Source organism: Rhinolophus hipposideros (assembly GCF_964194185.1).
Source record: "Rhinolophus hipposideros genome assembly, chromosome: 8".
In the NCBI taxonomy this organism is placed as follows: domain Eukaryota; kingdom Metazoa; phylum Chordata; class Mammalia; order Chiroptera; family Rhinolophidae; genus Rhinolophus; species Rhinolophus hipposideros.
In genome coordinates, this window is record NC_138054.1 from 78,994,600 (window position 1) to 79,009,711 (window position 15,112).

Consider the following 15,112-nt stretch of genomic DNA (forward strand, 5'->3'; position numbering starts at 1 on the left):
CTACTTTTCTATTGGAGTTTGGGGAATGAATGTGATAGAAAAACTAAACTCCTCCCTTTTTCTCCACAATATCTTTCACTACTCCCCACACCCTCTGTGCTAGCCCTTGGGGGCAACACCTTGTGATCACAGAATACTGTGGAACCCTGTCTGAAAACTACTAAGTGTACAGCTCTCTCCTTACAAATGGGGAAACTGAGGACCAGCAAGACCACCCAGGGGGATGCAGAGAGAAATTTCATTAGTAATTTATTTGGTGAGTTTTGGAGAACTCCTTTCTGATTCATTCAAAACAAGATCAGTAACAACAATAGCAAGAATCAAACCACCACTATATACCAAACCACCCCTATATACGTCAAAGGGGTGGTAGATTTTTGGGGGGTGGGGGGGGTGGTTATCACTTTGTGAGGGGTGTAAATGTCTAACTAGTACATTGCTTTGTACACCTGAAACTGAAAAAAACAAAACCAAACAAAACCTGAAGGAACACCAGCTGGTGAGTGAGATGTGAGATCCCACCTGGCCGTGTTTTCCCCCTTAGCTTTCCTTTCAATCACTTTGCTGATGTAATTGCACTGAATTTCTAAAAAGCACAGACTGAGGTTCCTGAGTTACTTCTAATTACCACCTATTAAGGCAAGAATACGTAGGTATTTTGAGTTTTGTACACCATGGAGAAGGCAACTGTAAAATTCTGGGGGAAAATTTGGGTGTGGGAGTGCAGGGAAAAAACAAACATAAATGAGCGCCAGCAATTTCCTTGGAACCAGGTGCTCTTGGGTAGCTGCTTATTATTAAGAACCAAGGCCTGGGTGGCCGGTTAGCTCAGTTGGTTAAAGCATGGTGCTGGTAGCACCAAAGTTGCTGGTTCAATCTCCATGTGGGCCACTGTGAGCTGCGCCCTCCTTAAAAAAAAAGACCAACGCCAGGTTATCTGATAATCTAAGTTTATCTCTAACACTGACCTTTCAGTGGTCTCGCTTTGGATACTCTGCAACTCCCTCCACCTTTTCCAAGGGCTTGGTTAACCTCAACGTGTTTGTAATTAATGAGTGAAGGATGTAAACTCTGTCTGAAGTATCTGCACTTGAATATGAAATTCTAGGAAACTTAGTACTCCATAATCTTAACATGTGACGTTCTTACTTTGAGTCTCAAGGTCCTGGTCTATGGAGCTCATCATCTCACCTGTTTAACAGTCACCACGGAAACCCCCCCAGAGAGCCCTGATGTGGGGAGCAAGAACCCTGGGCTGGAAGTTAGGAGTCCTGGGTTCAAGTCTTACCTCTGCTACTTACTTGCTCTGTGACCTTTGGGAAAGTCACTTGTTCTGTCTGGACTTCAGTTTGTTCTCCTGCAAAATGCACAGCTGTGGCCCAGTGACCTCTCCCTCAAGCTCTTTCCATCTTGTGACTCTCCCAGCTTCTATGTTTGGTTCAGAACCTGGCCCCTCACCCTCCCCAAGGCTTGCCTGCCTCCCACACCCTCCATTTCAGAGAAACACCCTTCCCCTTTCCTGCCCAAGCTCAGGCCTGGCAGGCGCTGGACTGCCGAGGACAGGAGGTGGAGAAACCATCCCAGCCGTTCAAGCCTCCGCGGTGAGAGCTGGCCCTCGGCCAGTCACAATAGGCCCCGAGATACAGAGGGATGTTTGTCTGGGGGACCCAAGGTTTCATTTAAACCTTCTCTCACTTTGGCCCACTGCCTCCTCTTTTCTCCCCTCCCTCTCTGGTGGCAGTGCCAGCCCCAGCTTTGTTAAGAAGTGGGATGTACATGTTTCACAGACCTAAGCAGCCCCTCTATGGGCTGGGAAACCTGACAAAAGGGTGTAGGGTGGTAGGGGTAAGGGTGGCCATAGTGAGAGTGGAAGGTGGAGATAATAGGGGGGCAGGAAAGACTCTGGACAGAGCAGCGGGGCAGGAGAGAGGGTTCAGGAGAAGGGGCTAGTTCCCGGCTCCCTTACTGACTAGCCAAGTGACTGTGAGCAAGGTACCGCCTTCTCCTGTCCAGGCCTCAGTTTCCTCAGCTTTAAAATGGGGGTGATTGTCCCACCCTTATACTGTGGGGACTCAAATAAATAAAATGATAAACTTACAAATAGTGTGGTGTAGTGAAGAAAAGGGTTTGGAGTCAGTTGAACCTGGTTTCAAATCCCACATCTGTTACCTCTAAACTCACTGTCATGGGAAATTTACTTACCCTCCACGGGCCTCATTTTCCTCATCTGAGGAAAAAAGAAAGTCTGTGTGTAATTAGGTAAGATTGTAAGGATCAAATAAGAACTGATAGAAAGTACCTTGCGCAATAAATATCCTCGAATGAAGAACTGGTCAGGGCCACATCATGACTTTTGGGGACCCCACCCACCATAATAAATTTTCATGGGCGCTAAACATTCTTTTTTCTGGTGTGAGAAAAAAATTGAAACATCCCCTCCTCCAAAAAAAAAGTTGGGGATTTTCCTCCCTCAATTTTAAAAGAAATTAAAATATTTTGGAGGGGCCTCAAGTCTATCTCAAACTGGAACATATGATGGTGAAAAAGTCCCACACATTCTGGAGCCTGTAGACCCCTCCAGTCTCATCCTTGCCTGAGCTCAGCCCTGTCAGGCCTTCCTACCCTGCCACAGGGCCTTTGCATATGCCAGAACACTCTTGCCTCACCTACTGACACTTATGATACTTTCACCCAAGCGTTACTTCAAATGCCTATGCTGTGCGCTGACAGCGTCGTGTTCTTCCCTCACCACTGCTTTGCAGTTAGCATCTTCCATTTGATGAACGGTTTGTGTCCCACTCCAGATTCTGAGCTCCATGAGTGCAGGGGCTGTGTCGGTTTTAATTCACCTTTTGAATCCCTAGCACCCCAAGCACTGCTTGGCACATGGTAAGTGTGACCGCATAGTCGCTGAATGAAATAAATAACTGGCTAAAATGAATGAGGAGTGTGTGTTCAATAATCGCTGGCCGAACTCAGCATGAGCAAGGATCACGCCCAGATCATCTGGCTCGTGCCTTCCCACCACCTCTAGCTGCCACAGCAATGCAGGGGTGACACTAAGACACTAAGGCCCTGAGTGCTGTGGAGCTCAGACAGGGAGAGAGTGCAGAGCAGAGGGCTGGGGGCAGGGCAGGTTGCCTTGAGTGGCACTGTGTGACCACTCTGTGGTGTCAGTGACCTGGGTCTGAATCCCAGTAATCTATGAATAGTTCATATTTACTTGGTTCTAAGTACCCAGCCCTCTACTAAATTCTTTATGTTTGATTGTCTTATCCACCCTAACTAGAACACATTTTATGGTTTAAAATTTTTATATGTGGAAATTGAGGCCTAGAGAGGTTAAGTAACTTGTCCAAGGTCACCCACTGAGGTGGGTGGTGAACCCAGGGAATCTGACTTAGAGTCTGCTCCATTGTGAGGGCACAACGATAGGAATAAACATTTAATAAGCACTGTGTGCCAAGCACATTTATAAAAACTTTACAGATAAGTTTATATTTTTATCTTATAACTCATTTCATCCCATTACAAACCTGTGAGGCGGGTATCACTATCTCCATCTTACAGGTGAAGAAACTGAGGTCCAGAGAGGTTAAGGAATTTGCCTTTGGTCACACAGCCAGCAAAAGGGGTGGAACTGGGTGGAACCCAGGCAGAACACTCCAGAGTTTGCTCTTTTAACCACTCGACTTCACAGCTTCTGCTCAATGAATGAGCATTATTATTATTATTATTGTTATTATTATTTTACTGGGATTTTGTAGGGTGGAGAAGGGAAGAGCAACATTCTAGCTGGGAGGAACAGTGGGTGTGAAGACTAAGGGCAGCAGCTGGGGATGAGCACATTCAGGAAGGGAAGTATAAGATTTGGTGAAGACATGAGACAGTGAGGGTCCCGGAGAAGTGGAGCTGAGTGTCCAGGGAAGGCCAGAGTGGAGGTTGGATGTGAGGAACGTATTGGGATAATTGGGAATTTACTCCATAGGGAGAAGCTAGCATGCCACAGCGATACAGATTTGACACTAAGACGTCTGCTCTCTCCAGAATCCCTGTTACGGATCCCGTGTGAGATGTTTGAAAATCCAACAGTGTCAGAGCCAAATTGACCTGGCTCTGCTGGGTGGCCTTTGGAAAGTTACTTAACCTCTCTGTGCCTCCAGTCCTTTTCTGCAAAATGGAGGTGAAAAAACAGGATCTCCATCATAGGGTTGCTATTTGGGTAAAATGAGACGATGAATATAAAGCCCCTGGAGGAAATCTTGGCACAAAGTATTCCTTTAATATATTTCATTTCTCTCCCCCCACGTCTAGGAAGATCTTCCCAAACCCCCAGTCTCACCAGAATTAAGTCTAAAATCAGCAACTCATTTAGAACCACCAAGATCCCTGTAGACTCCAGGTCAATAGGTGAGAGAGGAAGAAGAGAGGAAAATGTCAAGCTATCTAGTTTCAAAACGTGTCCAAGACTGAGAAAAAAAGAATAATTATAATCTATTTCCTTCTCCTTTCTGCTGTGTCAACGCGGGGTTATATAACTGAACTTCTCTGTGAGGTACCCCTTGGGGGCCTCCAGAAGGCAGGGTTGGCTGTGACATAAATAAATACTTCTGTGCTCTTTGCCCAGGTTCTGAGCAAACACCACAGCCTGAAGGAGGTCGTGAGAAGGAAGAAGCTGGGTGAGGAGTGAGCTCTGGCTGGGACTCAGGAGACCTGTGTTCCAGGCCCAGCCCTGCCTCAAAGGACATGGACATTCGGTGACGAGTTTTCACTAGAGAGTGACCTAGGAGGAGATTCCAGTGTGGGCTAGGGAGTCATGGAACCCTAGGTCAGCTCTCTTTGTGGACAGCATAAAGTCCACTCCCCACGCTGACCTGGAATCCAAGGCCTTCATGCCTCTCTCCTGCCTCCTCTACCACCCGTCCCATCTGGGCACCCACACACACAGCACCTTCGTTGGCTCTTTGCGAGTTTCCCCTCTGACAGTGTTTGTCCCCTCTCCTGGAATGTCCTCCCCTCCCTGTGAACTGGTGGAGTGGGCAGAGGTATGGGTTTTAGAGTTAGACCTGGGCTTGAATTCAGGCTTAGTTAAGTCATCTTGGACTCGTGACAACCCCCCTGAGCCCATTTCCTCATCTGTAAACTGGGCTTTGGGATTCTGGTCTCATTCCTTGTTGCAACAATCAAATGAGATAATAACTGCCAATAACAAGTGCCAATGACTTAGCCTTACTATATTAACCAGGCATGTGGAAGAGTTTGCATGCATCAGTCATTTAGCAATGCACACCAAACCTCTAGCCGTGTGCTTGACGCAGCCTGGGCCCTAAAAACGCTGGTTTCCCTTTCCTCCGAGACCTGCCCAAGCCTCCCCACCAATCTCGAGTAGGTCAGTCTCTTCTGAGAATCTTCACAGCATCTCACTGGTACCTCAGTTACAGCACTTATCACATGAAAGCGTTGTAATTAGTCAGTAGTCTTCCCTTCTAGTCTAGGAGCTCCCAGGGAGACAAAACATGCCTTAATCGGGGCCACTTTGCCACATTCAGCATGGGGTCTGCCACTTAAAAGGCACTTGAATGAATAAATGAATGAAAGCGCACACACACATAGGCTGCATGGAAGAGATGTGCTTAAGGAGATGCCTGAGGATGGACTGGCTTTGAACACACACTTAACTTGCTGGGCTCTGAGTCCCAGAGCTCTGGTGATGGCCATAGGAGTCCCTTACTCAGCTTTCCTTTCAGACTCCAGGGACAAGTCATACCTTTCCCCAGGCTCTTATATTGGTTGGACTTGGACTATAACTTTTTATTCAATAACCAGGACACTGGTTGAGGAGTCTAAGAGGAGACCTGGAAGCTATGGAATGGATGTAGAAATACTGGAATTTCCAGGATAGTCCAGTGGCTTGTCAATTGTAGACCTACTTTCACAGTGCCTGGGCTGGCCATGTACCCAGTGGACCTTACCTAAGAAACGCTCAGTGTGTTGGGGGCAGTGTGCTTGTCACACTGTTGCGGGGCTGGGACACGCTACTGTGAAGAAAGGGAAGTCACCAGCCTTCTTCCCTGGGGTCTCACTTGTTGGAAAAGGAATTAGGAGAACAGGCTGCTGAGGTCTTAGCCTTCTGAACAGTGTCTCTCCATCATTTGGCTACACAATAAATCCCTAATTCTTTGTCTTGGCAACCAAGGTCTTCTATGAACTTTTCTCAGTCTTACCCACCAGCACCTATCTCCTCCCTTTCTCCCAGACAGTAGGCAGAGTGAGTGACTTTCTGTCTCCGAAACTCCCAGTATTGGGAAGCTGGCAGCACAATAACCCCCACCCGACATGCTCCTCTGCAATGTGACCTGGCCACTGCCCCCCTCTAGAGGTGGAGTCTATTTCTCTGCTCCCTTGAATCTAGGTGGGCTGCTAGGACCACAAGAATATGGCGGAAGTGAAACTGGAAGTGACACGGATATAGCCTTTCAGTGTCACCTTCTTCTTCCTCAGAATCCTTGCTCCTGGGAACCTCCCTCTCAGATCTGGCTGCCTGGCTGTGAGAAGCTCAAGGCACACGGAGAGGCCACAGGAAGATGCACTCGTTGACATCCCAAGCTGTGCTCCCGACCCACAGCCAGCATCACTAGGTTGCCATGTGAGTGAGACACCTTGGATACTTAGGCCAGTTGAGCCTTCAGATGACTGAACATCTGGCAGAAACCATGTGAGAGACCCCGTGAGAACCTCCCAGCAGAGCCCAGTCATCCTATCAAGCCATGAGAGGAAACAATAATAAATGACTGTTGTAAGCCACTAAATTTTGGAGCCGTTGGTCACATGGCAACAGATAGCACATTGGTCTTCACTCCAGTACTCTCTTCCCGACTCTACACCAGTCTAAACCTTCCTCTGTCACGAGACCCAACAATTTCACCCTGCCCGGGTCACCTCTTCCACTTCTGACCATTTAGAATAATTGTTTGCACCAATCATAATGGCTTGGTATTGAGATCCCTGGACCTACTTTTCCTTTAAAACATTTATAAAGTTTATTCTAAACAGAAATTTTCTATCACTTCTGAAAATGGAAAACCAATGTCACTTGCCATCAATAGAAGGTAACAAAATAAATTGGATGACACAGATCAATGTCGTTGATTCCAGCTAGACAGTGTTACCTCCCAAAGTGTCTGAGCCCGAGGCTGGCCTTCTCTTTGTTGAAAAGATGAGCACGTGCTGCGGTGACACTGGTAGCCAGACCGAGTTCTAGTATCTGGGCAGTTAGTTGCAGCATATCAGCTTTGGGTCCTTGGATCACACGTCCAGTCATGCGTCCTTAAATTAAACAGTTCCAGGCAGCATTGTGAGTCTCCCACTTTCCTGATCAGGACAGGCACCGTAGGTCCCCAATCTGGCCAGTTCTGCTGTGTTTTGGGATTCTTCAGCCTTTCCAATATTTTTAAAGAATTAGTTGTAGAAAATCCCTTCCTACCTAAAATGTTGAGTTCTGCTGTTTCTGGCACTGGCCTCTGACTTCAACACCCTCAACTTCCCATAGTTCCTGCAGCATCTCTGGATTTATTTCTTTATTATTTAAGTCTTCCCTCCCCGAGTATTTTCAATGTGGGTCTTTGTGTAATCCACCTTCTGTGGTTTTATTTGCCTAAGAATATTTTTATGATGACCTCATATTTGAATGACAATTTGGCTAGCTTTAAAATTCTGGATTGAAAGAAAGGGTTCTTTGCTTTCAATTCTTAATGACATTACTTTTTTACTTCCTTTATCCACTGTTGTTACTGACAAGCCAATTTGACTCTTGTTCCTTTGTAAGGGATGTTATTTCTCTCTGTTCTCTCCCTTTTTCATATTCTCCATTTCACCCAATACCTGTGTGTGCGTTTTTCCTTATTTCTAGTTGTCTATCCATGAGTCCTTTCAATCTGAGTTCATTCATTTTTCTTTAATTCTGGAACATTTAATCTCCATTATTTCTTCAAGTATTTCTTCTCCATTTCTATTTTTATTTTGGGACACCTATTTTTACTCTCCATACCTCTTAGCTTTGCTTTTTTATTTATCTTTTTATCTTTTCCTGCTTCTTCCTGGGACAGTTCTCAATCTGATCTTCCTCTTTACGAGTTAATTCAACTGTATCCATCCTGATATTCATGCCACCTACTGTGTCCTTTATTTTAAATGTTTTTTCATAGCTAATGTTTTTTCTTGGTTCTCTCCTATTACTTCTTATTCTTGAATTACTGTATGAATTTCTTCCCTTGTCTCCTTGCATATAATAATGCTTTACAATCTTGCTCCATCTGGTTCAATAATTCTGCTTCAGCTGGCATATGTAGCTTGATTTATTGCCTTTCTTTTATAGTAGTTGTATTTCTCAGGTGTCTAATTATTTTGGTGGGCTAGTTCAAGTTCCCCTGGGGGTGCTAACTATCTGTCTGGTAACATGCCCTGGAAAGAGGCCAAAAGCTTACAGAGAGGAAAAAAGATGAGCCCCACGGCAGAGAGCTGCAGACCTCCTTGGCTACCCCTTTCTGGTTGGCACTCTGCCTGTATGACTGTCACCTTTGAGCTTCCAGCAAGAAGCAGCCTTGGAAAAAAAAAAAAAAGAAGCAGCCTTGGTAGGAGGCAGATTCCTCTAGTGGGATTCCACAGGCTGGGGTGGACCTGATGGAAGAGTGACTGCCTAAGCCTTGTCTCTTAATCAAGTCCTCACTCCATCAGGGCTTTCAGTTGTCCCCAGACTACCCTGGGCTGTAGCTGCCAACTCCTGCACTCCAGGGACAGCACTCCAAACAGGTAAGCAAGTGTCTGTCCCTAAAGAGCAGGACAGTGGAAAGGTTGTAAGTTCAGGCTCTGAGGTCAAACTTTCATTCATTCCACAATGAACGCTTGCATGCACCAAGGTGATGTGTGGGTGAGAGGGAGACAGTGGGAAACTGTCCATCATGGAGGTTATGCTGACAACAAACTAACACTCTCAGGTTCCAATCCCAGTGCTGCCCCTTGGACAACTCTCTTAGTCTTTCTAAGTCTCAGTTTCTTCACCTGAAAAATGAAGGTAATAGAGTGTGTCTATCCATAGGGTTCCAGAGACTTTCGGGAGACAATGCATGCCGAGTGATTCACAATGCCTGGCACACCGGGAGCTCCTCAAAATGTTCATTATTATTATTATCATTATTACTATAACCAATGACATTGTTACTGGGGATAAGGTAGGAACTGGGAGCTGCTTTTAAAAGATGAATCTCCTTTGTCCTTTGGACAAGCCAGTTGCCCTTAAGATCTGTAATGGGAGCTAAGGCGGTGGGGAGGCGTGGAGGACAAACAAACCAAGTTCCATTTCCCTGAGAGAACTATTAATACCACTGGTCCCTTTCCCCCAGTTCTTTGCTTGTTTTTTTTTTTTTTCATTTTAATTGTAAAGGGCAGTGCAGTGAGGTCGTCGGAACTTCCACAGCGATGGGCGTGGGCTGGAATCCCAGCTGTTTCTCCTTCGCTCCAGGCCTAATGTCTCCACTAGATACAGGAGACAAAGTGACCAGGGCCCACAGAACTTTTAGGGACCCACAAAAAAGTTTTCTTCCCAAATCAGAAGAAAAAAGCCACTTCTAGATTGAAGAAAAAATGCTTTACTCTCCCAATGCAGTCATTAATATAACTGTAAATATTTTTTATGGAAGAAGGGGACCATGAAGGCAAACTTGCCTAGGGCCCGGGAAGTTAGAATGCATACCTGGTCCACTCTGTGACAACCAGGAAGTTGCTTCCATGCAGTGCATTTAGCAGTGTGTAGGCCTAGCAAGCTTTCAGGAGCTTTTTGCAGGCTAACATCTTAGGAAACCTGGAGGAGGGTTATGGGATTGGGTACCGCAGTGTGGGGGGAACAAATTACACAATGCTTTTTATTGAGCAACTGACTGAAGAGACCCTCAGGGGGAGGAAGAGATGGAAGCTTTAAAGCAAGGCCACATGTGCTGGGTGTCTGCAAGAAACCAGATAGCAGCAAGAGTTGTCTCTGAATTCCCAGCACAGGCCCTGAGGCAGGTATTAACTCAGAAGAGGTGGAATGAATGAATGAATGAGTGACTGACGAGTGAATTGTGGAGGGATTTAAAAGCCTGAGGTTGTTGGCCCTAAAAGTTGGCTCAGCAGGTCTGAAGACACAATCAAGTTTCTCTAAAGGGGAAGGGAAACTAATATTTATTAAGTGATTGCTCTGGATATTGTCCAGTGTAATAAATCAGGAAACTGAGGCTTAGAGAAGTGATGTGGCTTGAACAAGATCCCACAGCTCGAAAGCAGAGGCCTAGGTCCCTGCTCTTAGCTCTTACCTCACTGCTGGCGCTTCTGCCCAAGGCTCGCTGGACCGCCAGGGTCTGCACCAATCCCTGAGATGCCAGCACTTCCAACACCACCCACTGCCCCTCCTCTGGGCCCCCAGCAGCTCAGGAGTGTCCGGCCTAGACAGGAGGCCTCTCAGAACAGGCCTGGAAGCTGACTGAAGAACAGCCTCTCTGTCTTAGAGATGGGCACACCCTCTTCCTTAGGCCAAACTGCAGCCACCCCCCCACCCAGGAGTTTCAAACCACATGAGAGGTTCCAGCCCACAGCTACACTCTGGCCCTACCCCCTTAGCTTTACCTACACCCAGCCCTGCGCAGGAATCCTCGGAGACTGACTGGCCAGCTTTTGCCTTCCTCTACTCCTGCCTCCTCCTGCCTACTGAGGATCTATAGGTCTGATAAGGAATTGGAGAGAAAAGAAAGAGAGAGCCATTCTGCCAGATCCCAAAGCGAAGAGTGGCATGCCAGAGGCCACGATGCCAATGAAGGCATCAGGAGGCGGATGGATGGAGCTGGGGACGGCGACAGGAGCAGTATGTGCGGGGCTTGAAAATCGTCCAGTTGAAATAAACAGGCTGCTGCTTCCAGGCAGCCCTTAGCTGGCAGCGTGCAAAGTGTGTATCTTAACTACTGACCAGCAATGGTTCAGCCGAGGTTAGAGAGGTTTCTATTTTGGATCATTTGTCTTCATTATCAAATATGTATCTTAAAAGAAATAAAGTGAACATATATAATTTTAGGTCTTTATTTTCATCGTACATGTGTTTTTCTTTTTTAAGTAAAAGGGTATACTGAGCAACTTAAAATCCACTTTACCTTTCTTTTCGTTTTAAACCTTTCTTTGCATTTTATTAGGTTGGAAAATAAAGGGATGTGTTGCTGCATGTTAATTCCCAGAGCATTTCATAACCCACTGTAGGACACGAGCCCTTGGAGGTAGGAGACTGGAGATCTCCTTTAACACTCCACGACTGAGCATATCGCAGTCTCTCAGGACCCCTACTTCCCCACCTTTAAATGGATGGTGCCCTCTATTACCGTGAAGGGTCCTTGAAGCTCTAACACCCTGTGACTCTGTGTCCCAGAAGCATTGGGATGAGGATGAGCATGGACATTGCTTTCCTCCTCTCGGAGCCCCGAAGAGTCTCAGGGACTCATGATGTGTTAAGGGCAAATTATGAGCAATGCTGGAAAGTGTCACAAGGAGAAGCTCCAAACTTGGCTCTTTTCAGGTGTACAGTGCCTCTTGTCTCCTGTGGATATGTTGCCCCACATCTCACTTCCACCTCAGACCTTTGCTTCTTACCCCAGGGAGATGGAAACCACACATGGCTGCCTGCCAGGAGCTAGAAGGTCCCTAACTTTGCTTAGAGAGGCTCCAACTCAAGGACACAGCTCCCTTTGGGCCTGAGGCAGGAGTGGCCACAGTCCAGTGGTGTGATATGGAGCTCTGGAACTGGCCCAGGGGATAAGGTGTTGATACAAAACCACTGCAGCAGATTCTCCCCCAGACGAGCTTGTCCCTCTAGCCCAGCTCACTTGTGTATAGCTCACCACACACACCGATGGTGGGCTCACTTGGCACCGCGGTGCCCCCTTCAGCTACCTTACCACCAGCAGGAACAAGGTGAGGAATTCTCACCCTCATGAAGGGGTCCTGGGAGCCCCTCCCCCTTTTCATCCTTTGCTCCTTCAGGCACCCTGGTCCTTTGCTGTGTCTTGGCGTCCCTTCCTCCCTCCCCTACCCGTGTAACCTTGGGGTGGACACTTAGAGGACATGAGAAAGGTACTTGACCTACCTAGAGTTCCAGCTCCTTCATCTACTCCCATGTAGCCGCTGGCGTTCAGGATTCCAGGATTTTGTGTGCCCTCCCCTACTTCTGTGCTCTGGTTCTGACTATCATGTTGCCCCTCCCCACACCATAAAGGGGGGGTCTGAGCATTCAGAACGAGTCGCCCAAGTTGTGCCTCTGTGGTATGCAGACTGTATGGAGCTAAAGGCAAGTTTAGCCTCAAGCTCAAGAGAAATCTCTGCCCCTCCCTTAACTACCTAGAAGAACTTGAATTAGGGGCTTTAGCCCATAATAAGAGATAATCAGAGATAACTTCTTTTGACCCATCCATAGGGCAGAGCAAACTTCTACTTACCAAACATCTGCTCTTATCTTCCTGCAATGATCTTTTGAAGCTCCCAAGGCACATTACCTCATCCCTACCTCAGAATGTTTTATACACCCATGTTCCCTTCTATCTCTGAACCTCTCATGAATGTGGGGTTTCTGACTTTCTCCAGTATGCAGGGTCCCCATACATATGTATGTATTAAATTTGGTTATTCTCTCTTGCTAATCTGTCTCATGTTCCTTTGGTTATTAGACCAGCTGAAAGAACCTTGAGGCTAAAGGAGAGCTTCTTCCCCACAGGGGTGCTCCTATTCTGATACTCTGGGCTTACATTTACACTGTTCCATCCACCTAGACACTGTCTCCTATATCCATACTCATCTGTTAGGATCTGGCCATCTCTAAATTCACTACTATCTGTTGACTGTTAACCACATGCCAAGCGCTTACTGCAGACTCATTCATCATTCATTCAACAAATACTGGTGAGACCTGCTATACTCAAGCACTATATATATAAAATCGTGAACCAAATAGACATTGGCATTGGGTCCTTACCCCGAGGAGCTATATATAGTCTAGTGAAAATTAATAGCTTACACTGAGTGCCTGCTATATACAGACCCTATACTAAGCACTTTATATGGATTATCTGACTTAGTCTGTCAGAAAAAATTGCTTCATTTAAGGAGCACATCAAACTGAACCAAAGAGAAAAGAACGGTTCTGCCCAAGGCCAAGTTAGACACCCAGCTAAGGGCAAAGCTGGGATTCCCACTAATAGAGGGCTTCCTTGGGCCCTCTAAGCTAACCCTTATATTTGCACATCCATTCCTTCCTCCCACGCGGGGACCCAGACCACAGAACTGGAGCCGGTCGCCGTGTCTTTCCTCTGGAGCAGCTGGTTCGGTGAGCCGCCCCCACCCCCGCCCGGGAGCTGTTCCCAACGTGTTTGCTGAACTTGCCGATCTGAACTAGCACCCTGGGTTCCTCCCCCTGGTGCGGGTTTTCATCTAATTGAACCGCGTATCTTCCTTCTGGCCTGGCTCCCGCTCAAGACCGACCCAATGAGACACCCATTTTACAGAGGAAGCAAACACGGGTCCTGAGTCCTTCAAGATCCCTGCTATCTCCTGGCCGGTCGGTTCGGTTCCTTTTTATTTTCCGTGGGAAACGACCCGCCGTCCGAATGCCCGGAATATCAACCCGCAAACGCAGGCGGGTTCTCAGGGCGCTTCTCCGCGCTGGGCTGGGCTTGTTTGGCACTCTGGGCCCCTTGACGCACGTCCCATCCCCGTCGCCCAACTGGAGATGATCGACTTCCCACCCCCGGCCCCGCCGCCCTCGCGCACACACCCCAGGCGCTTCCTCCCACGAAGGTGGGGGCTGCACCGGGACCGCTCGTGCCTCCACCACCCCGGCTCTCCTTCGCGGAGCGCGGCCGGCAGGTGGGCAGCCAGCCGCTGGGCCTGGGCTGGGCCGCCGTGGTTCCCCGGACCCAGGCCCCCGGGGCCTCTTACCTGCTCGCGCGAGTCCCACGCGCCGGCCGGCTGCCGGCTTAGCCTCCCGCTGGCGCCACCGCCACCGCCGCCGCCGGGGCTCTACCCGCCTGGGGACCCCGCCCCCGGCCCGCCCCGCCCCGCCCCGCGCAGGTGATCCGGGTGCCCCGGCCTCGGGGCCCGTCCCGGGGGCGCCAGACTCGGGGCCCTGGAGTGGCGGCGCCTCCCCGTGGCGTCCTCGTGCCTCTCCCGGGCCGGGGTCCTTGTGGGGATTCCAGTTGTAGCTCCGCGGGGCGCTCAGGACACCAGACCATGTCCTCCAGGTCCGACTCCTCTGAGGGCCAGACGGGAGGCAGGGGCCGTACAAACTCCCCCGGGTGAATGGGGGCTGCGGGGTTTGGGGTATGTGTCTTTACAGTGGGATTGTGCTAATCTGACTGAAAGGTTTGGAGGCAGGTTGGAGTTTAGACAATCACAAAGGGTCACACCTGGACGTCTGACCCCTGGCAACAATCAAAAATTCCACTCTGCAGAATCAGACTGCTTTATTGCTGTATCCCCGAAGCCCAGGACTCTATCCCCCGTCCCTTTCACCTCCTTTCCTCCCCCCAAACAATAATAAGGCCCTCATTCAATATTTACAGAAAGAGGGAAGACATTTTAGAGAGGGGAAACTCAATCCCTTTCCTTTTACAAATGGGGAAACTGAGGCCCAGGAAGCCGAGGTGAGTTGCCCAAAGTCACACAGCAGGTGAGTGATGGAATCAGGAATACAGCTAGGCTTCCTCCTTTTGTTTTCAAATTATTTCCAGAAGGTGATTGGTTATGGGCCTATTGCTTTGACAGGGTGCCTGTGAGGTGGTGAAGGTTTCTACTTTCCTCCAGAGCAGACTAAGAACTGAGAGTCTAGTGTTTTCCTAGGAATCTCCAAGGCAGTCTTTAGCAATAAAGATCGATTCGGAAGTATAATACTGTGATTCTACTTCTTCACCAAAGACATGAGAAATAGTCCTTGGCTTCACAGACTTTCCCTGTGATGGGAGAGGCAGAACTGTCCACAAAGCAGGGGGCCATAAAGGAACAGAGGAGAGCCCAGTAAGAGGGTGCTCTGGCCCTGAGATCTGAGCTCTAT

General features: G+C 48.2%; 1 protein-coding gene across 4 annotated transcripts in view; it reads right to left on the bottom strand.

Moving 5' to 3' along the window:
• The window catches only part of NCMAP (non-compact myelin associated protein), a 36,408-nt gene extending 22,318 nt beyond the window's left edge, over positions 1-14,090 (bottom strand). The window contains exons 1-2 of one of the 4 annotated variants that reach the window (XM_081055789.1): positions 14,002-14,082; positions 7,170-7,326 (exon numbers count right to left, since the gene is read on the bottom strand). In XM_081055789.1, coding sequence (XP_080911915.1) covers positions 7,170-7,321 — 152 coding nt within the window. In that variant the 5' untranslated portion in view covers positions 7,322-7,326; positions 14,002-14,082. Of the gene's footprint in view, positions 1-1,288; positions 1,433-7,169; positions 7,327-14,001 lie in introns of those variants that run through there. The other 3 variants (XM_081055790.1, XM_081055791.1, XM_081055792.1) reach the window with 3 other exon arrangements.
• Between the last annotated feature and the right edge of the window lie 1,022 nt (positions 14,091-15,112).